Source organism: Pogoniulus pusillus, chromosome 14 (assembly GCF_015220805.1).
Source record: "Pogoniulus pusillus isolate bPogPus1 chromosome 14, bPogPus1.pri, whole genome shotgun sequence".
Lineage (NCBI taxonomy): Eukaryota > Metazoa > Chordata > Aves > Piciformes > Lybiidae > Pogoniulus > Pogoniulus pusillus.
The window spans coordinates 4,307,297-4,330,307 of NC_087277.1; the positions used below are offsets into that span (position 1 = coordinate 4,307,297).

The 23,011-nt window shown below is 47.6% G+C and overlaps 1 protein-coding gene across 3 annotated transcripts; it reads right to left on the minus strand.

Moving 5' to 3' along the window:
- Positions 1–18,387: 18,387 nt before the first annotated feature.
- On the minus strand, positions 18,388–20,908 carry TMEM74 (transmembrane protein 74). Of its 3 annotated transcripts, none has more exons than XM_064154151.1 (2): positions 20,803–20,908; positions 18,388–19,744 (listed from the first exon to the last, which is right to left on the minus strand). In XM_064154151.1, exon 2 carries the CDS (start codon positions 19,579–19,581, stop codon positions 18,625–18,627), a length of 957 nt encoding a protein of 318 aa, XP_064010221.1. In that variant the 5' UTR covers positions 19,582–19,744; positions 20,803–20,908; the 3' UTR covers positions 18,388–18,624. The 3 variants fall into 3 exon arrangements, with proteins under 3 accessions (XP_064010221.1, XP_064010220.1, XP_064010222.1); XM_064154150.1 differs by having other exon boundaries at positions 18,388–19,792; XM_064154152.1 differs by lacking the exon at positions 20,803–20,908 and adding an exon at positions 20,406–20,686.
- Positions 20,909–23,011: the final 2,103 nt, after the last annotated feature.

Consider the following 23,011-nt stretch of genomic DNA (forward strand, 5'->3'; position numbering starts at 1 on the left):
TATGGCAACTTGTAGGTCTTACTTGTGTTTCTTCTTTAGCAGATGCCTTGGAACAGTGTTTGCCTTCCTACCTGTCTAGGGGCAGAGACCTCTACATCCAGACAGAAGGTGCTACAAATATAGTTGGAAGGTCTGTGTTCCTTAGTGCATGATGGCTTTAAAGTACAATGCTCTGCCTTTGCCATAACCAACTGCTCAAAAGGGAATGCTCCAGAGGATCTTATCCATATGCATAAATACCTGAGGAGAGGGAATAAAGAAGACAATGCTGCACTCTTCTCAGTGGTGCCCGTTCCCAGGGCAAGAGCAAAGAGACACAACATACATAAAATTCTGCTTAATGATCAGACATGTTTTACTGTGCAGACGGTCAAACAATGTAACATATTGCCCAGAGAGGTTGCGGTCTCCATCTCTGGAAATATTCAAAACTCAAGGAGTCAAGCTTTGGCAAATCTGCTGATCTGCTCTTACTGACCCCTCCTGAACAGGGGCTGGACTGAACAAGCTCCAGAGGTGTTCACTAGCCTCCACCATGAGTCTGTGGAATGACTTGTATGCTCACAATAGCTGTTCATAGAATCAACCAGGTTGGAAGAGATCTCCAAGGTCTTCCAGTCCAACCTAGCACCCAGCCCTAGCCAGTCAACTTCAAACAAGAAGTGCTCTCATAAGTCTTCTTCTGTGTGTTAGGGTGAAGGCAATGAGTTAATGGTCAGTTTGTGTGTAACAAGGCAATGTTTTGCACATATAGATCATAGAATCATAGAATCAACCAGGTTGGAAGAGACCTCCAAGATCATCCAGTCCAACCTAGCACCCAGTCCTATCCAGTCAACTAGACCATGGCACTAAGTGCCTCATCCAGTCTTTTCTTGAACACCTCCAGGGATGGCAACTCCACCACCTCCCTGGGCAGCCCATTCCAATGCCAATCACTCTCTCTGCCAACAACTTCCTCCTAACGTCCAGCCAATAACTCCCCTGGCACAACTTGAGACTGTGTCCCCTTGTTCTATCGGTGGTTGCCTGGGAGAACAGGCCAACCCCACCTGGCTACAATCTCTCTTCAGGTAGTTGTAGACAGCAGTGAGCCTCCTCTTCTCCAGGCTAAAGAGCCCCAGCTCCCTCAGCCTCTCCTCATAGAGTTTGTGTTCCAGGCCCCTCACCAGCTTTGTTGCCCTTCTTTGGACACCTTCCAGCACCTCAACATCTCTCTTGAATTGAGAGGTTCAGAACTGGACACAGCACTCAAGGTGTGGCCTGAGCAGTGCTGAGTACAGAGGCAAAATAACCTCCCTTGTCCTACTGGCCACACTGTTCCTGATCCAGGCCAGGATGCCATTGGCTCTCCTGGCCACCTGGGCACACTGCTGGCTCATGTTCAGCCTACTGTCTACCAGTAACCCCAAGTCTCTTTCTTCCTTTTATGAAGCTCTGAAAGCTAACACACTGAATATCATCCAGTGATCAATTCAGTGAAATCAACAGTCACAGGGACATGTGTCTGAGCAAAGAAAATTATTTCTAAACATGTAAGCAATCTCATTTTAGGCAAAGTAGTTATTGGTCAGCCTAAGCGATAAGATCAGGCTTGTCTGCTTCTTTTACTACAGATCATTCAGCCATAGGTTCCTGAATATCTGAGTCTGACTTTTAGATTCTAATGTGAAACACTTTGGATGAAAACATATGAAAAACAGTTTTTTCTGAAGGTCATGTATAATGCTTTCCTACTGCAAGCAACAAAAAGATAAATTAGCTGCACTGCAGAAGAGCAGGGGGCATTTTGAAGGTTTCCCAGGCATTAGTTTAATTAGCTAATAAACCAAATGGAACATACATTTCATCAAGATAGCAGAAATGCATTAGCTTGAACAATAGCCCCAGCATTTGCATGCAGCTCATGACAGCAAAGAGACTGTGAGTAAATCAAGAGATATGGAATTAACAGGAAAGGAGATGCTGAAGGAGGAGAGGGATGAGGACACAGGTGCAGCTGACAGAGCAACAAGGACAAGAACAAGGTGGTTAGGTGAGTAAGGATGCTAAAGCAGCCTATTTCAGCTCAAACTCTCTATGTCCAAACCTAGCTGAGCCAAGTATGAGGCAATCCTACTCCACAAACCATGTAGCTGAGTTAATATGCTGAGAGGCACAGTATATTGCTTGGGCACTGTGCCATGCTATGACAGCTCTACACTGCTCGGACCAGAGTAGGCTGTCTGTCCAGTTAGCTCAAAAGCTTGCATAACTCAAGAGTCTGTCTCTCACAGTCCACACAGTTTTGTTCTGAGGAGCAAATTCCCAGAAGCATCTTAGTTTTTTCCCAAGTTGGGAAGCAATTGAGATATAGGTAAATGGACATGAGGGATGAACATTGTTCTCATAATCATCAAATAGTCTTCTGCTGGGCCTGGCATCAGCTTATAAAAGCAACTGACAACCATCAGAGCTGGTACACAAGGCAGGGAGGGATTGCAAGGCTGGGAGAAGAGGGGGAGCAGTGAAGAAAGGAGAAAGAAGAAACAAGATACACCTTTAGAGTATCAGAAAACTGCTGGATTTGTTTGGCTGTTCACAAAGCCACTGCCTGGGGTTTTGGGGTGATTTGTTCCTTTAGCTACACTTGCAGAACATAGACTGTTCTCAAATTAATTGCAGAATCAACTCTTACTCTAAAAATTACAAAATTACATGAGACACAATTTAAGGTCTGTCCAAAGCAATTAAATTCAAAGAAGCCTTTTCTGTTATCATCACTAGAAACATAATTGTTCTTATACAGTGTAGCATAAGAAAATCCCAGCAACTGACTGTGCCCTCAATTGAAATGGAAATGGACAGGGAGCTTTGAACACATTGAAAATAACTGGAGGTCGTTTTTTGACAAGGAATCATTGCTTTCAAAATCAGGACATTTTATCATTGATGACAAATTGGTTCACTGATATAAGCAATGACTAATCGGTGACTTTTAGTAAGTAGCTATTTTGTGACTCTAAAGCAGCTAATTGCCACCTAAACATCCTTAAGTCAGTGCCTTTGTATTGCTGTAGCAACCTGCTCCTGGTATTCTTTTTATTTATTTATACTCACAGGCTCACAGGATGTAAGGGGTTGGAAGGGACCCAAGGAGGTCATCCAGTCCAACCCCCCTGCCAGAGCAGGACAATACTATCTAACACAGATCACAGAGGAACACATCCAGACCGGTCTTGAAAGGCTCCAGAGAAGGAGACCCCACAATATTCTTGATTAACCTCCTGTATCACAATAGCATCAATCAAGATGACTAAATTCAGCTCAGTATGAAAAGTGAACATCTATATTCCAAATAATTATTGATTGTAGCTATTTCCATTATGAAATCTATATTCCTACCTGCTTGCTGACCAGACCTTCCCTCTCCCTCCCTCTTTCTTCTTTTTAGTTCCATGTACTTCCTCTTACAAAAGAAGAATAAAAAATATTGTTCTTATTTCCCCTCCCCCTTCTGTTCACCAAGATAAACCTGTAAGATGCATGGGTCATTGTGCTTAAAATATCTTAATTAAAATGTGAACTAATCCAAACATTGTCCTGCATAAATGGCATTGGATTAACATAGCATAAGTTGGGGATCCCCTAAGACAGGCTTCAGCTCAAGGCAAAGAGATGCTCTTGCCTTCAGAGCTGTGACAGATTCACACCCCGTGATGTTTGTATACCAATCACCTTCCTTGCAGTGCATTGGCTCATTCTCCTTGTATATGACTACAGCGACTTATCTAAGTTTCCAGTTGTGCTTCCCAGTATGTTTGGATGGGATACGGGGCAGTTCCAGTGAAGGATTCTTAAATACCATGTGAACTTTCTATGTTGGTCCTCCATGGCCTGGATTTTAGCTTTCAAATTTGTGAAGGACAAAAAAAAAAGCCACTAAAACCTGTTCTCTTTACTGTGGTTTTGAGTCACAGCCTTGAGTTATCACTGCTGTGCTGTGGAACATTCCTGGGAGCTGTTTACCTCTCTGAGTCACAAGTCCTTTCCTTTCCTCTTGTTCTGTGCATGAGCAGCAACTTTACTGCCTGCCTCAAATTTTATCTCAGGCTACTTTAGCCACCCAGATGAAAGATAGGCTTAATACCATCTGAAGTGAAGGGGACATACAGAGTAATTGCCTTTCTGTTCCTAGGCACTGGATCCAGAACCAGGTAACAGGCAGGGCTGTCACAGACAGGGAGCTAGTTCTTTGAGCCACAAAGCACACAGCAAGGCAACTCCATGGATAGACAAGATTTGGGTTCTCAGATGAAAATGTAAAAAGGAGGTGTCTGTGGATATTTAAAAGGGTACATAAGTCTCTGTACAAGAACAGAAATATCTTCTACTACCCCAGCTCACACAGGCACCCCTGGACCTGCCACGGTGCTGCATGCCAGCCAGACACTGACTGCTGCCACCAGTGCAGCCATGCCCAAGTGGTTCTGTATTCGTGTGTGTGTGAGGCTCGTGGACTGTGGAGCTGGCATGCAAGTGTAAAGCAAGCAGAAACGATGCATGACCCTGAACCACTCTGTCCCTGGGGCTGTTCAAGGCAAGGTTGGACGTGGCACTTGGTGCCATGGTCTAGCCTTGAGCTCTGTGGTAAAGGGTTGGACTTGATGATCTCTGAGGTCTCTTCCAACCCTGATGATACTGTGATACTGTGATACAAATGGGAGTTGTCTGCATAGAGAAACATTAACAGCTCTTTGAATCCAAGTGCTAAACAAAGACGTGCATGTGCTGCTCCTAGAAGGACTCTGCTTCCAGAAAGCAATGCAAAGATTTGTTCAGCTCAATCTGTGGCATTTTTCTCTTCTGAGACAGGCTAATTTTACCTAGAAACTTGCTGCCTGCATTAGATCTCCTTTTCTTCTGTAGATGGTAAGGCACTGTTCAAAACTGGCTTAGTAATAAGAGAGATAGATTGTCACTTCAGGTCACTCAGACAACGGCTGAAGTTAATAAAGGTTCAGGCTGCATCTTTGTGCTGCAATGCTGTGACACAGCCCGGCCTTCTGAGAAGCCCAGGTGAAGATGCTGGGCCCCAGATGCCAGAATGGTGGCTGCAGCATTCATTTCTCATGAAGACATCTGACATTTGCTTCCCTCCATACAGCTCTAACTATCCCTGCAGGAGAGCTCAAAGTGTGACCTCAGCACAGTCAGTGTTCTTTTCTCCCACACCAGGACAAGAAATACCATTAATGTGTAAATGATGTATGAGCTGAACAGCTCCAGTATCCCTCCCTTTTTGTTCATGGGTTGAGTGCAAGCTGTTCCCTCTCTCCTTCCCTCCCACAGTCCATCATGGAGCTAAAGCCTTGACCCTCAGTTTCTGCAATGCACTTCTCCAATGTACAACTGCTTCCCGACAGGGGCGGCAGAATTAGGCATAAGGCAGCAGCATATGACAAATGATACTCATTTTGTAGCCTGTGCAGAGCTGGAGGTCAAACACACTATTAATAATTCTCTGATTTTTAAAAGCCATATTTCCTCCATTTGTTGGCAACATGGTTTGAAAGGTCTGTACAAGCCTCTTAAACCAGCAGCTGAACACAGGCATTTCAGCACTGGCCAATATTGATTTTTATTTTTGCTTCTAACTTGATGTTTAAGTGAAGATATTTCCCCTCTCAATAGCCACCCACTGTTGTTTTATACCATAGATAAACCACTAGCATTTTCCTCAGTAAAATGGTTTGGCTCAAAAGAGCAAGTAAGCCACAAAATCTGCATCCTGGTCTACTGCTGCCCACATAGAAGAAAGGCTGAGGAGGGAACAAATGGAGGAAGGCTGGAGTGGGGAATCCAGTGTGAGAGTCTAAATCTTCTCTCTCTTGTTCATCAACCAAGATAAAGATTGCCAACCTCTCTCTAATCAACAAAGATAAAGATTGCCTTTGTTAACCTCCCGGGCTCAGAGGAGGTGCTTGGCCAAAAGCTCAGGGTTGCAAACTAACAGACAGTGCCTTTGTGGAAATTGCTGGCCCTCAGCCTGGCTTGTATGGATGTGCACATCTTATGTCAGCTCCCCCGAAGAGAAAAGCCTTATGTGCATTTGGGGTGTGGACAGGTAACCAGCACAGGGAGGGGGCAGAGGCCCTCCCCAGTGCTGCTGTCGGACCCCTGCGAATGCATCAATACACAGGAAGATTTCCTGGGGAGCTGCACCTGGACACCCATCTAAAAAACTGTATGGAAAGACATGAGCAATGCCTGCCAAAATGTGCACCTCCAGGACTGCACCTACACCAGAGCACCTCCAGAGCTGCACCTCCACCAGAGCCCCTCCAGGGCTGCACCTCCACCAGAAGAACTCCTGATGAACTCCACAGGAGAACATCCCTGGGCCACACACAAGTCTCTCTCTCCCCGATCTGCAGCTGATGGTAATATAATCCCTGTTCTGTCCTTCCCTGCTCCTTCTCTCTTTCTCCATTGTTCTCTCTCTCTCTCTGTCCCTTTCTCTCTCTCCCTCTGTTTTGTTCAACTTTATCCTTTAACAAATAGTTTTGTGGTGCTATCTGATCTTGCTTGCACCTTAATTTCACAACACAGAAATCTCTAAGAACAGATCTTGCTGCTCTGGGCAGAGATATTGTTCATCTTTGTTGTCTGAACCTTGACATCCAGTCACCAGCCTGATCCCCAAACTCAATTTGCACCAAGACATAACCAAAAAGGAACATGCTAGAGAGCTATTACAGCACATTATTTCTGCTTCCAGTGAAGGGGCCCCAAGGAACTTGAGTAAAGTCCAAATTGGTGAGTTGTCCCCTGAAACAGAAGTTTGAAGATGATGTGCAGGAAATTTAGCAAACCCTCAACCAAAACTAATGAAACAAGATATTAATATGTGAAAATATGACAGAAAAATAAGCATTATAAACATTTGTTTGGCTAATGAGGAGACTGAGCTAAAAATTTAACACGTTTCACCACTGGGGACATGAAGACTTTTTTGGGGCTGGGTTTGTTTTTTTTTTGGTAGGGACAAGAGGGAATGGCAGCAAGTGAGATCCTGCATAAAGAGGGAAAAAAATGTCATGAGGGAGTGCTCTAAATTTATACTAGAAAGAAAAAAGGCATGTAAAGAACAAGGTTTTCTGCTTTGTGGGGAGGGAGAGAGGAGCACAATTGAAAATGATGCTGAGAAGGCTAAAATGCTTCACCCTAGTATTTTTTCTTTACCTCACTAAAAAAATCAAAACCAGTTCAGACTATCCAAAAACTTCAGAACTTACTAAGAACTTAGGCTGGGAGTGAGCAGAAGAAGAGGCTACAGAGACATGTGAAAAAAGAGTGGATGAGGCACTTAGTGCCATGGTCTACTTGACTGGCTAGGACTGGGTGCTAGGTTGGACTGGATGATCTTGGAGGTCTCTTCCAACCTGGTTGATTCTATGATGTATTTTTTAATCATGTCAGCCTTACAAAATTCACCCCAGAGTGCTTAGGGAACTGAGTAAAGCAATTTCACAGCCATGAGCAATTATCTTTGAGGACTGGTGGCAGGTGAATGAGGTTCCACAAAACTGGAAAAGGACCTCTCAAGAGCTCTTCCAGCCATGGCTACTATTCCTGTGAGGAGGGAAAACACAGTTAAGACTGTGACTTAGTGATCTGCAGTTCCTTCTCTGGGGAGCTGCAGCAGCAAAGCAATTGCTGCTGCTCCTCACTATAGGCAAAGTTTTGAGAACACAAGGTGAGGTTCAATTAAATTAAAGGTCCATCTATCACAAAACATAGACTGCAGCAGATGCTGCCATATCTAAAACAAAGTGTAGAGCAAGCAGGTACCAGCACACTCTTTCAGCTCTTAGCAATCAGAAGCTTAGGTATTCACAGAGCTGGAAACTTTGCATCTTTCTGCTCATAGCCCTCACCAATTACTAGTCAAGAGGTCTTGAAAGTGCTGTCTTTACTACATGAAATCAGAAGATTATACAGGGAAACTGAAGCTAGTCATGTACTTTCTACTACTCTGCCTTTCAGGGAGTATGTTTCTGTTCCCAGTTTGAATATGTTTTTATCATTTTGTGAACAGCTAATCCTTGAGAAAAACAACACCAGACTGTCTGGATAGCTATTAGAGCACAGTTACTCTAGCTAGTTTGGCAGAAGCTGCTCCATATTAGAGTGCAACCCAATCTATTTAAAGCTATAAAGAGTCAAAAGACAATCTCCTGTAGATGGATACTGTGCAGCTGGGGAGTAGTGATTAAAGGACTTTATTTACATTTCTAGCTGATCAACGTCTTTTAGATACTTCTAATGGGAGACATTGATTTCCCACCCACCCCCCTTCTACAAAAGGGACTTAATCAATTTTGCTTCTGGAAATGTTTTATGCAAAAAATAGCTAAATTTCCCTGTGTACACATCTGTCAAAGCAGAGACTATTATTGGAAAGGAGAAGCCTTTTGTGCTGATATAAAGATATGTTCTACTATTTCAGCAGAAGCCTATTGATTTTTTGAAGCCTTATGAAAAAAAAACTCCAAACCCAACTTACTATAATACAAATTCCTTAGAAGTGCATAACCTTCCCCAAATTTCTGCAAAGTATTAGCAAAATTCAGAGTTGACTCTGCCATAATTTTTAGAAATTATTTTGTGCATTAAAATCCTAGAATCAGTCAGGGTTGGAAGGGGCCACAAGGATCAACCAGTTCCAACCCCCCTGACATGGCCAGGGACACCCTACCCTAGGAGCAGGCTGCATACAGCCTCAGCCAGCCTGGCCTTAAACACCTCCAGCCATGGGGCCTCAACCACCTCCCTGGGCAACCCATTCCAGCCTCTCACCACTCTCATGCTCAACAACTTCCTCCTCACCTCCAGTCTGAATCTCCCCACCTCCAGCTTTGCTCCGTTCCCCTCAGTCCTGTCACTCCCTGACAGCCTAAAAAGTCCCTCCCCAGATTTTTTGTAGCCCTCTTTCAGACATTGGAAGGCCACAAGAAGGTCACCTGGGAGCCTCCTCTTCTCCAGACTCACAGCTCCAACTCTTTCAGTCTGTGAAAGTCAGCTGCTGCAGCCCTCTGAGCATCCTCGTGGCCCTGCTCTAGACACACTCCAGCATCTCCACAGCCCTCTTGTAATAAGGGCTCCAGAACTGGATGCAGTACTCCAGGTGGGGTCTCAGCAGAGTGGAGTAGAGAGGGAGAATCACCTCCTTTGACCTGCTGGCCACACTTCTCCTGCTGCAGAAAATAATGGTATTATAGGTATATACACACACACAAGTATATACACACCTATGTGCCATCCCATTTGAATTCATTTATTCTAGAGGTGCAGCAGTAACGAAGCTCTGTCTGTAGTGCTGAACTGTGACTTAAGAGGCCATAGATTCTGTCCTCACTTCTGGCAGGGAGAAATTTAATGAAGTTCAACAAGGGCAAGGGCAGTTTTGCATGCAGGAAAGAGCAACCCCAGGGATCAGTATAAGTTGGGGACTGACCTGTTGGAAGGCAGTGAAGGGGAAAAAGACCTGGGGTTCTTAGTGGGAGGTTGACCATGAGCCAGTAATGTGGTCTTGTGGCCAAGGCCCATGCCATTCTGGGGTGGATCAAAAGGGCTGTGGTTAGTAAGTCAAGAGAGGTTCTCCTTCCCCTCTTCTCTGCCACATCTGGAATATTGTGTCTGGTTCTCAGCCTCTCAGTTCAAGAAGAACTGCTTGAGAGTTTCCAGTGCAGAACCACAAAAATGATGAAGGGAGTGGAACATCTTAGGAGGAGAGCCTGAGAGAGCTGGGGCTGTGCTGCTTGGAAAGGAGGAGACTGAGAGGTGACCTCATTCATGGTTATAAATATGTAAAGGGTGAGTGCCAAGAAGATGGAGTCAAGTTCTGCTTGGTGATGCCCAATGACAGGACAAGGGGCAATGGATGAAAGCTGAGGCACAGGAAGTTCCATGGAAACATGAGAAGGATTTTTTTCCTCTGTGAGGGTGACAGAACACTGGATGAGGCTGCCCAAGGTGGCTGTGGAGACTCCTCTGAAGATATTCAAGACCTGCCTGGATGCATTCCTGTGTGACTTGGTGTATGTGATGCTGCTTTGGCAGGGGGGTTAGACTGGATGAGCTTTTGAGGTCACTTCCAGCCCCTAACACTGTGATTCTGTGATTCAGCACAGACAGAAGCACTTTCTGTGCTGGTCTGCAGGTTATTGTACTAACCATCACAGTTATACACTGAGTGCAAGTGAATAAAAACCAGATATGTTAAATTGCAATGCCCTTATTCACATCAATGACCAAATGCCTGTGAAGTGCAGTTCAATTCCATATTTAAAGGTGGGCAAATCTACACATAAATTAGCAGAACATTCTCTGCAGGTCTTTAAGCAACTAATACAGCAAGTCTGCACAAATATGTTAACCCTGGATTTGTACTGAAAAATCTAATAAAAATGGGCAGTGCTTCTTTGAGTTTCTACAGTGAGCACCACATTTACATTTACAGAAGCAAGTATTATCGAGGTTCATTTCAAAGAAGAGGTTTGTGTCTTGCCTGGTTTCATGCAAATTTATAATAGCCACAATTTAAGTTAAACTGATGAGGAAAGCAGAGATGTCTCACCCCCTTGCATTCCACAGGACTCCTGACCTTACCAGGACTTAGACAAACTTTATAAGCTCCTGTGAATAAACTGCAGGATGAAGAATCTTTCAAAATTAAAGAAGCTATGGTTAAGAATATAATCCTGTAAAGAAAAAACCCCACACAAAACATAACAATGCATGTAGGCTTTGCTTTCAGGTAGAAAGCCTCTCACATTTTAGGACTTGGAGAATAAATCTTATGAGTTGTGACTGAAGGAGCTGGGGATGGTTACTTTGAAAAAGAGGAGGCTGAGGGGAGACCTCATTGCTGTCTACAGCTACCTGAAGGGGCATTGTCAAGAGGCTGATGGGCTCTTCTCACAGGTAACTGGAGACAGAACAAGGGGGAATGGCCTCGAGCTGAGTCTAGGGAGATTTAGATTGGACATTAGGAGAAAGATTTCAAGCTGAGACTAGGGAGATTTAGATTGGACATGAGGAGAAAGATTTCAAGCTGAGACTAGGGAGATTTAGATTGGACATTAGGAAAAAGCTTTTCAGGGAGAGAGTGGTCAAGGATTGTAATTAACTGCCCAGGGAGGTGGTGGAGTCATCCACCCTGGATGTGTTTAAGGGTCGTTTGGATGTGGTGCTTAAGGATATGGCTTAAAGTGAACCTTGAGAGTAGGGTTAACAGTTGATGACTCAGGGTCTTTTCCAAGCTGGATGTTTCTGTGATCTTTAAGCTGATGGTTTGTCATGCTATAAATACACCTATTCTCTTATCCTCTTACTAACCATTGGTTACACCCCATAGGCTACATCTGGCACCAGTGCAATGTTACTGCAGCCAATTCAGTCGCCACAGGGACACATTTATTACTGCCATAGCAGTAAGAGTCTGAAACCTGAACTGCAAATCAAGGCCCTGTTGTACCTGGTACCAACAGCTCCTGCTCCAACTTGGATCCAGCCCCAACACAGCACTCCCATTCATGTGACGGTGGCGGGAAAGGGTTTGATTCTGTCACACTAGAATGAAAGTGACTTAAGGCACCTGCATGGCATAACCTGCATGGCACACTTTCATATCGCACTTGGGAGCAAGTGGAGGTTGTCAAAGGTGGTTAAGCTGCTTGCGCTGAGGGAGAAACATCAAATGTTATGCAGGAGCAAACCATGGCTCTGTTGAGGTCATGGTCAACTGCAGGTATTGGTCGCTGCTGGCCTCACACCAGCAGCATCACACCCTCACACCACTGCCTCGCTCTGGCATAGCTATAGAATGATGTTTTGCCTACAGGAACTGAAGGTGAAACTGCCACTGAGGTGGCCATGCCTGGCCCATAATAGTCCTCCAGGGGCACTGCTCCTGCCTCTCCCTGCACCACCCACTGGTCTTCCAGAGATGTTGTCACTGCAGCCAGCACTGTGTCCGGCACTGCCTGCCATCCTGCCCTGGCCATGGCCAAGCAAGGCCAGAGTGAGAACATGATATGGAGGTGGCAAAAGTTGACGTGGTTATGGTGGGTGGGGGCTTGACACGCACCTCCCAGTACAGCACCTCCCCAGGTGCCTGCTCACACAGCCCCCCCAGATGGTTCCACCCTCCTTATTTTTTAAGTTGTGTAGAGAGAGAGAGGATATTGGCACAGCAGAGCTATTAATGTCTGCACTGTGGGGCACTTTCAGATTGGGAATGACTGGCCGGCAGGGGCATGGGTAGCTGGGTGAGACTTAGCCTGAGAGCTGGGCACAGGGGAACCAGATGAGGTTCAACAAGGCCAAGTGCAGAGTCCTGTGCCTGGGGAGGAACAATAAACTGCACCAGTACAGGCTGGGAGGTGATCTGCTGGAGAGCAGTCCTGTGGAGAGGGTTCTGACAGTGCTGGTGGAGAACATCCACGGCACAGCAATGTGCCCTTGTGGCCAAGAGGGCCAATGGGATCCTGGAGTGCATTAAGAAGAGTGTGTCCAGCAGATCAAGGGAAGTTCTCCTCTGCCTCTACCCTGCCCTGGTGAGACCTCATCTTGAGTACTGCCTTCAGTTTCAGGGCTCCCCAGCTTAAGTGGGACAGGGATCTACTGGAGAGGGTCCAGTGAAGGGCTAGGAGGATGATTAGGGGACTGGAGCACTGCCTGATGAGGAGAGGCTGAGAGCCCTGGGGCTGCTTAGTCTGGAGAAGACTGAGAGAGTACTTAATAAATGTATATCAGTATCTGAGGGCTGGGGGTCAGGAGGGGAGGGACAGGCTCTGCTCACTGCTCCCTGGGATAGGACAAGCAGCAATGGATGGAAGCTGCAGCACAGGAGGTTCCAGCTCAACACAAGGGGGAACTTCTTTACTGTAAGGGTCCCAGAGCACTGGCACAGGCTCCCCAGAGAGGTTGTGGAGTCTCCTTCTCTGGAGACTTTCAAGGCCTGTCTGGATGTGTTCCTGTGTGACCTGAGCATGGTCCTGCTCTGGCAGGGGGATTGGACTCGACGATCTCTTTGGGTCCCTTCCAACCCCTGACATCCTGTGAGCTCGGAGCAAGCCCGGTGCATCAGCACAGTCAGCCCTGGAGCCACTTCTCACCAGGCTGCATATGTGTCCTGGTTTCTGGTGGCTGAGGACAAGGGGCTGTGCCTGCGGCATGGAAGGGAAGAGCCAACCGCCGCAGCTGGCTGTACAGCGAGGAGCAAAGACCAGCATGACGACAGGGCTCAGCTTGCTAGACGTTTATTTCTCAGCCCGTACAGAATGCTGTTGCTGTGTAATAAGGCATTAAACACACCAGCGAGGAGCTCAGCACAGACTGTGACATCTCACCCTGTCGTGGGTCGAAAAGGAGTTTTACAAGATGAAACCAGTTGTCTTCCCAGGCAGTAAACTTTGTATCGATTACAGATTGAAGTTACAAAGATTAGAAAACTGTAAACCTGTAAAACCCGGCAACAGCGCAGGGGAGAGTCCCGGGCGTGCGAGCTGCGGGGCTGGCTCCAGGCCGGCGGTGAGAGGGTAACGCCGGCGGTGCCCGGCAGACAGCACTGCGGGCATGCCAGGCCGCTGGGGCTGGGATCGCATGGCCTCCTCTCTGCTCAGAGTCCCCAGCAGCTGCCAGGCAGCTCCCAGCCGGCCAGCCTTGGCCACAAGTGCCTACCCGGGAAAAAGAAACAGAGAACGTGTCACTGGGGAGCTGCTGGAACAGCAAGGAGCCAGCTGCGGGCTGCCGGCGCCTCGCTGCGTGGTTGGGGGGGAGCCTTGCCGCGGCGTGAGGGGCGTGGGCCCCCCAGCCCAGCTGCAGGCCTCCGGGACCCCTCGGGTGAGGAGGCAGAGGCCAGGGCAGGGCTCGGTCGGCAGACACATCATGAGGTAGCAAACGGCAGCGTCACGTTTCGCACATCAGGGTCAATCCCAAATCAACTGACGGCACAGACCCTAGCATGTTTCTGGGGTGTGCCAGAGGGCACCTAAACCCCCCCAGGTACACCCCTAAATTTAGATCCCCAAAGTAGAAAGATCTCTTCAATGATCCTTGTGACAACTTCAGCCCAGGAAACGAAACAAACGCTTTTTTTTTTCCTCACACTTTTTTTTACCCTTAATTTTTGAGCAGAGGAAAATCAAACTGCAAGGGTGCATGAGAGGACAGCTTAATCTTTCTCGGCCGCAGCCTTTGGTATCTCCTCACGCAAGGTATCACAGTGTCACAGTATCATCAGGGTTGGAAGAGACCTCACAGATCATCAGGTCCAACCCTTTACCACAGAGCTCAAGGCCAGACCATGGCACCAAGTGCCACGTCCAATCCTGCCTTGAACAGCTCCAGGGACGGCGACTCCACCACCTCCCCGGGCAGCCCATTCCAGTGTCCAATGACTCTCTCAGGGAAGAACTTTCTCCTCACCTCCAGCCTAAATCTCCCCTGGCACAGCCTGAGGCTGTGTCCTCTCGTTCTGGTGCTGGCCACCTGAGAGAAGAGAGCAACCTCCTCCTGGCCACAACCACCCCTCAGGTAGTTGTAGACAGCAATAAGGTCACCCCTGAGCCTCCTCTTCTCATCCCCTGGGCAGTGGGCTAAGACATTAATTTTCCACCATCAGCCACCAGACTCTAACTGTTTTGGTCTCTGTCACACCACACAGCACAAGATCCACGGAGTCCAGAGGTTTTCTATTGCGCTCCCAAACAGCACAGCCCTGTAATTTGTACAGATAATCCTGTTGGGTAATCAGAGAAGCAGCCTGAGTTTTATCAGCTAAACTCCTGCGCTCTGAACGTGAGCCAGCAGTGTGTACAGGTGGCCAAGAAGGCCAATGGCATCCTGGCCTGTATAGGGAGTAGTGTGGCCAGCACGACCTGGCAAATCCTTCCGCCTCTGTACTCAGTGCTGGTCAGGCCACACCTTGAGTGCTGTGTCCAGTTCTGGGCCCCTCAGTTTAAGAAAGATGTTGAGGCGCTGGAAGGTGTCCAGAGAAGGGCAGCAAGGCTGGAGAGGGGCCTGGAGCCCCTATGAAGAGAGGCTGAGGGAGCTGGGGGTGTGCAGCCTGCAGAAGAGGAGGCTCAGGGCAGAGCTCATTGCTGTCTGCAACTGCCTGAAGGGAGGCTGTAGCCAGGTGGGGTTGGGCTCTTCTGCCAGGCAACCAGTGACAGAACAAGAGGACACAGTCTCAAGTTGTGCCAGGACAGATTTAGGCTGGATGTTAGGAAGTAATTCTTTACAGCAAGAGTGAATGGCATTGGAATGGGCTGCTCAGGGAGGTGGTGAAGCCACCATCCCTGGAGAAGTTTAAGAGGAGGCTGGATGAGGCACTTAGTGCCATGGTTTAGTGAATTAGAGGGGTTAGGTGATAGGTTGGACTTGATGATGCTCGAGGTCTCTTCCAACATGGTAAACTGTGTGATTCTGTGAAGGCCTCACACTGGTGTAGTGTAGCACACACTAACACCAAAATAAAGAAATTGTGCTAGACCTGTTACTCAAATTTTCTTATCCCCTACACTTCAGCAATATGTATTATTATAGAATCATAGAATGGTTTAGGTTGGAAAGGACCACAAAGCTCATCCAGTTCCAACCCCCTGCCATAGGCAGGGACACCTCCCACTAGAACAGGTTGCTTATGGCCTCATCCAACCTAGCTTTGAACACCTCCAGGGAGGGAGCAGCCACAACCCCCCTCAGCAAACTGTGCCAGTGTCTCAACACCCTCACTGGAAAGAATTTCTTTCTGATTGAAGTTCCCTTTAAATGCCCAGGGGAAATGTGGGGTTCGTTTAGGTATTGCAGGCTCATGATCTGTGACAAGCACTTTAGAGTGTCAGAAAAGTTCTCTCTTGATAAGAACACACTGACAGCCAGGTAAGCACTGCTTTTTCTGGTGCTAGTTATCAGCAGTAAGGCATGTCATGGCTCCTACAAGAGATCTGTGATCCTGATAGCCTTAGCTGTCATCTTTTTGCAGTAATGGAATGTACTCTAATTTTATGCATATGTAGCACTAAAAAAATAAAAACAATGGCTTTCAAAACTGTCAGCCTCAGTTTTAGAGCTTCTGTCACGTAGGTGACTGCAGCAGCTCCTGTAAGGGGCCCAAGCTGGTGAAAGGGTTTTCAACCCTGGGATGTCTGTCCCCTGCTCCACACCACCCTGCCATCCCCAGCTCTGTCTTCTTGCTTGACATGACTTTCCATGGACCTCTGGAGAGACTGCCTAGCCTGTTCACATCCTCTAAGCATGGCAGGTGACACTGCTGTTCCCAAATGGCCCAGTTCAAGCCATGTGTTAGGTCCTGAAGGCAGTGTCCATGTACCCACCAGCAGGGAAAGGCAAGCTTAAGAGGAGCCTTCCTACTCCATGCCCTGCTTCTTGGGATATTTCTTTTCTCAATCTCACCAATCACAACAGGCTGAAGGCTTCTCCTTACATCTGGAAGCTATTCCACTTATTTACTCCAGAAATTCAACCCTGAACCCCTGCTGACACATCCAGAGAGAGGTAAGCTCTCCAAAGACAACTGTGGAGATGCTGGCCACTGTTGAGTTCCTGTCTGCAAACATGTTTCCATACTAATGACATAAACCAGCACAATCATCTACTAGGCAGCAGCATCACCTTATTAGGTAACAATGCTGCTCACTGAATTTCCAAGTAACGCTGAAATAAAGTGGCAGTTAGAGTAGGTAACATCTCAAGCAGCATCTCTTTTGTAGGGCCAGCATTACAACCTAGGTACCACACCACACTGTTTACAGTGACCTAAGTCATCCACCGCGAGCAGCACAGCTCCTTGAGCCCTCACTGAAAGCACCCACAAGCTGGACAAGGAGGAGGAACTGCACTAGGTGAGTGCTAGACTCAGCTGCTGCATGTGCCTCCTGACATGAAAAGACAGAAAAGAGAGAATGAAGAACTGGGTGGCAAAACAATGTTCAGTCTCTCCACATGAGAACCTTTCATTTTCACCTACCACTTGTTATGCCAAACTTTGTGCTGCCACATACTCTTGGGTAAAGGGGACAAAAAGGAGGTCTCCTCCCTGCTTCCCAATGTATGTCACAGAGGGGAAAAAAAGTTCAATTTAAGAAGTATTTTATATTCCAGATGTTTAACTCATGACTGACAATGATCACATTTCTAACTAAGACTCTGCAGTCAGGAACTGTACAGATAGAGCTCTTCACTCATGTTTGGCTTTGGCAGGGACACACCTATATCAGGGACATATATATTAGCATACTTATATATGTTAGCAGAACATGTATATATATATTAACCCCTGTTCATTAAAGAACTGACAGCAGAGCATACAACACTCTTTTGTTGGTTTTCTCAGCACTGCAAGAACACAACTTTAATGTTCCACAGAAACAGGCTGACAATAAACAGCATCAGTGGTACAGGTTGGTTTTGGTTACTCTGTCAGAAAACTGTGATTAATAACAACATGTAGCCTTGATCAACCCCTACATTGAGTCCCACATTAACCAGGAAACTGCTTCCTACTTTTTTTTCTTAAATAAAGCCTCTTCTTGAACTTCCCTTGCTGGTTATGAGAAGGCTGACAGCCTAGTGACATAAAAATGGGAGTTTCAAAAGAACTAGCAAGATACAGACAGCTCTGGAATAAGCAGAGCCCTACAGCTGAGCTTGAATTTCTGCTGGCACCAGTACTGAAGGAGAAGTATTCAGTCTCAGCATGTCCATGTTTTTTTTTCACTCTTTGGGTCTTTTGAGACTCCAAGTAAGAGGTCAGTTAATTCAAGTTATGGCAGCTTCCATTCAAAGACATCTGTCCACCAGGAACTAAACTTCTTTTATATAGGTCACTATAGCTATCAGAAGTTAATGACTATCAATCACTGCTAATCTGATCTGAAATGGAGCCACTGACCTCAAGCTCAAAGAGTCTTTTGTCTCCAGCCAACACCATGAGCCATATGGTTCCCTGCCCTTTGCCTCTTATTTTATATTTTAAATAATCAACACTAATTGTACAATTGCTTGAAAATATGGGAGGTCTGTGACAAGGAATGACCAAGTGGTGCTCTTTTCTCCCTTAGCTCAACAGAAGGTATCAACTGAAAGGATAAAAAAGCATCTCTCTTAATTAATATTAGCCCTGCTATTTGAATATTGGTCCCACTTCTTCAAACAGTCTACCAAGCAGTCTGTTAATAATCCTTCAGGCTGCAATAATTAGCAGCTTTCAAAGTGTCAAGGTCATCCAGTTCTATATGGGAGTAATAAGAAAATTACACAGGCGAGACATCAATGGAATGTTTTATAGCAGGACAAACGAGTATCTGAGGAACCTACTTATCACAAATCTGGTTTTATTCAGTGGTTTTCATCATTTTGTATCAGTGGCATTTTCTCTGGCGTGTTTTCCTTTTACAACAAGTGCTCATATACTGCAAATATTCCATTATAGAGCTTAAGAATAAAAAAACCCATTATTGTCAGACAAATAAACCACCTATCTTCAGCCACATCTGTTTTCTTTAATGGAAGGTATTTTCCTGTGGAAATGCTGCCTTAAAACTCATGACTACACTAATTATCTATGGCGAGCACATCTTCCTCAACTAACGACAGCTCGAGCATATTCTCATTTGCTCCAGACTTCATTCTGAAATTGAAAGACCCATAGAGCTTTGCAGACTCTTTGGATGAGGCAAACCTGCTCCTCCGGTACAGCTCCCCCTTCCACATGGACATCATCAGCAGGCTGGAGAGCACCACTCCCCCCAGGGTTAAGAGACACAGACCAGCAATAACACAGCGGTCCAAGTGAGCCCCAATTCTGGCACTCTCATTCTCCAGCCTCTCCATCTCACGAGCAGCCACAGTGTTGGGATCTACAGTCACGTCTCTGGGTACCACATAGGAAATGATCACCAGCAAAATGCCACAAACAAGGAACAAAATGGCACTAATGAACCCATAGTCCACAGATTTCCCAGCCACCACTTCCGAGGCAGAATCATCCTCCTCAGAGACCAGGGAAGGTGAACCATGCACCCACTCGGGTGGCAGCTCCCTGCAGGAACGCTGCTGCTGAGGCACATCCTGGCAGTGGCCACCCGCAGGAGTGGGGCCACTTCTTGAATGCTCCAGGTTTACATTTTCATCCACATAGGTGAATGATGTCTCAAGTTCCTGGGCACAGCAGCAGGCTTTCTTCTTTCCTCTGTCCTCAGCCTCGGACAAGTGCTCAGGTGGGTGGCAAGGCTGGGAATTGCCAGAGGGTGTACGGTGCTCCTGGAGGGAGGTGCCCAGAGGGGAGGGCTGGGGTGCCTGGGGAAGCTCAGTCACAGAGTCCCTTTGCAAGGACTTGCAACGCCTTTCACTGCGCAGAGCTGACACGGCCGCAGCTGCTCTGAGATCCACCTCGCTCCCCTCACGCCGCTGCTGCCCATGGGGAGGGGAGGGCAGGCTCCAGTCAGCAGCAGTGCCCAGGGCTGCCTGCCTGCTCTCCTCGGCCAGGTAGAGAAGCTCCATGCAAGCCATCGAATCGACCTTGTGCCGGTGAGCTCTGGCGCCTGGTCTACCACATCCTTCAGCAAACGCTGTCCCTGACCTGCTGAAGTGGCTTCACGGTACCAGATCTGCTGTATCCCACAGATCTTCTACTCTTCCACCAATGCTTTGTTAGGGGCATGACTTGTGTCGGCTGTTAAATGATTAAACAAATCCTCTCTGACATTCAATTCTTTTTGGTCTGCAGATGAAACAGCAGAGGGGAAAAAAAAAAAGAAACCAAACCAACAAAACAATAACGAAACAAACCCAACAACCTCGTGATGATCCATTAATAAAGCAAAGAGATGATAACACAGATTTAATAGATCAGCCTTCCTCTCAACCGTTTGAGGGGAGATGGCAAACACGATTGTTTTAACCAGGCATTTAAAACTGCAATCCTCTTGCAGATCCAAAATCTATTAGGGAGTCTAATCAACCTTTGACACCAATATCCAGTTAAGGCAGTAAGTCATCTACAGGGCACCTGATCAGCAGAAGATCTGTGCAAAATGTCAGAGAAAAGAGACGCCCCTTCTTTTAGGAGCAACTCACTCCCCCATGCCCTTCTAAATAAAGCATTTTAAACTGAGATTCACCGACTAATTAGAAAGAAACACACAAATCCCATGCAGCTCAATAATCCAGGATCTGTATTCTCTGGTGGAAATCTGATAATCCTATGGGGAAAGCAGTGATTTCCTATAGCTGATCTCCGGTTCGATTAAGAGCTTTCCGAACGAAATTACGCCTCAAAGACCGATGACTCAAAGACGGATATTACTTCTCATCTGCAATTAATTCGTTATTACCCCTTCTGCACTCCATCCCCCCGAGGCCGAATGCCCACCACCGTCAGGAAAAGCCTGCAGCCCCATAGCTGCGCTGCATGCGCAGCAAGCACATGTGCGCCTATACATGCAGCATATACGTGTTCGGTAACAGACGCTGCTCACTCATGCCTTCCCCGGGACCTCGGCGGGCACCGGCCACGCTAGGACACGCGAGCCCCGCCGGCGCTGGGAACGGCTGGATCCACACACAACTGTGTGACACGAGTTAGCGGGCGCGCAGACACGCACAGCCACAAATGCACACCCCAGCAGGCAGGGGCACGCCGCCGCCTTCTCTTCCTCCTCCTCCTCCTCCCCGCGGGGCGCTCACCTGCCCCGGCACAGCAGCTGGCCCGCCCGCCGCACACACACCTACCTCCCGCCTGCGACACCGGCGGCACCGCGCCCCCGCTGCCGCCGGCGCCCTCGCACACAGCCGGCCGGCGAAGCTGAGCCCCGCCGGGCAATGCCGAGCCCAGGCGGGCAGCGCCGAGGCGAGGAGGGCGGCGGGCGGGCTGTGCCGGCGGGCGGGCAGCCGCAGCGGCAGGCTGGGAGTTGTAGTCCGCAGGCGGCGGGGGCCGCGCCGCAGCCGCAGCGCAGGGAGCCGCGCCTGGCCGCGCCACCGCCCGGCCGCGCCACCGCCCGGCAGCGCCACCGCCCCCGCGGCCGCCTCCCGCCTCGGGGACTCGCTGCCTGGCGGATCTGGCTTACCGGGCAATCCCTTCCAAGCCTCGGGTTCCTGCCGTGGGTTTGGAGAGCAGCCCCAGTGAAGCGGTCCCTGAGAGGTTGCTCCGGTGCGTGTGTCTTGACTGGAACGTCACCCAGGCTTGTTTTCCGTAGTCACGGGAGGTCATACCCCACGGAAAGATAACATTCTCAAACGATCGCAGCACTGTCAGAGATGAGACTAAGAGAGGTACTCATTGCTGCAAGACTGACGGCAAAATCTCAGGAGCTCCCTCCACGCTGGCAGACTCTCCACTTGTTTTCTCTGTCAGGCATATGTAACTGTTGGCAAAAAAAAATGCCATAAAACGAATGACCACTTGCTAAGAGCCTTCACTGACTTTTCCTGCCACTGCTGACTCTGAAGTGATAGCCTTGAATGGACAAATATATTGTGGAGGAGGAACTTAAGATCTTTCATGGATGGGTACTATGCTGCTGGTAAGAGACCAACAAGAGACCTCCTCCCTCTGGGGAGAGAAAGAGCCTGGAGAGAAAGGAAGTTTTTTGTGGCGCTGAAGTGAGAATGTCCATGGAAAGTAGAAGTAAACAGTACCTGCCTGCATGGCTGCTAGACAGGAAAGCAGAGGCACAGGAGCGAAAGTGAGCTGAGAAGGAATCAAATGAGGCAGAAGAGAGAGAAGAACTGAGGGAGTTGTTCTGACATCAGAGAAGAAGGAGCTTCTGTGTGAAGACTCTGCCAGTTCTGAAACACTGCATTAGGCAAACAAGTCAAAGTTTTAAAGACAGATCCTGCTGACACCCAAAAGACTCAAATGTTTATGGCAGTAATTCTCATGAATGCCCAAACTGCTTGCCATGACATGGCAATAACAAGGGACTCCCAGTGCCCAACCCACAGACTGCGCAGTGCTGTGGGCTGGTTTGGCCGTTTCAATGCAGCCCCGGGCAGCCTTTCCATCAGCAGAGCGCAGTTTCAATGCACTGAACAGAGTCTGTGAAGCAAAACTGTAAGGAGAAAATTATGGAGCAGGGAGAACAGCACAGACCATCCTTGGAGCTTTTCATAACAGTGCCTTATTTGAAATAAATATAAAGAAACAAATAAAAACTAACCAAATAAGGAAACAAACAACCCCCATAGCTGTACATTTTCCAGATGCCTTAAAAGCAAAAAGCAAAGACAGAAACAAACTTTCTTTAAGGCTGCAGCACACTTCCATTTCGTGGACAGCAGGATAGGAACATACAGACACTGGCCACTTGGACGCGGCACACTGCACCTGTCTATCAGATATTTGATACACAAGTCTTAATTAAGTGACTGACAAGACAAAATGTGGTGCTCTGCCCTGGCAGTGAAGCCTGGAAGAAAGCAAGTGCCTCTCTGCCAAGGTGGGCAGTTTCTTTCCAAGAGCTGATACAATGGCAGAAAATTGTTGCCAGTGCACAGCCAGTGTCTGGCATTGATCTTTCAAAACCTAGGAGCTACAACACATACTCTTGAGCACTCGCTAGAGCCTTAGTTACTTGTTATTTAACTACACATAAACACCTTGCTGTTCTGCCACCCACTCTGCCCTGCTCTGTGTGCCAGCTTGAGTTGAGCTTGTACATTATTTTTTTGCTAATGATTACAAGTGAGGAGCAAACTGAAGGCAACTACAACTCTGTCAAGCCAAGTTCTGCTTGTATCACAGTATCACAGTATCAACAGTATCATCAGGGTTGGAAGAGACCTCACAGATCGTCAAGTCCAACCCTTTACCACAGAGCTCAAGGCTAGACCATGGCACCAAGTGCCACGTCCAACCTTGCCTTGAACTGCCCCAGGGACAGCGACTCCACCACCTCCCTGGGCAGCCCATTCCAGTGTCCAATGACTCTCTCAGGGAAGA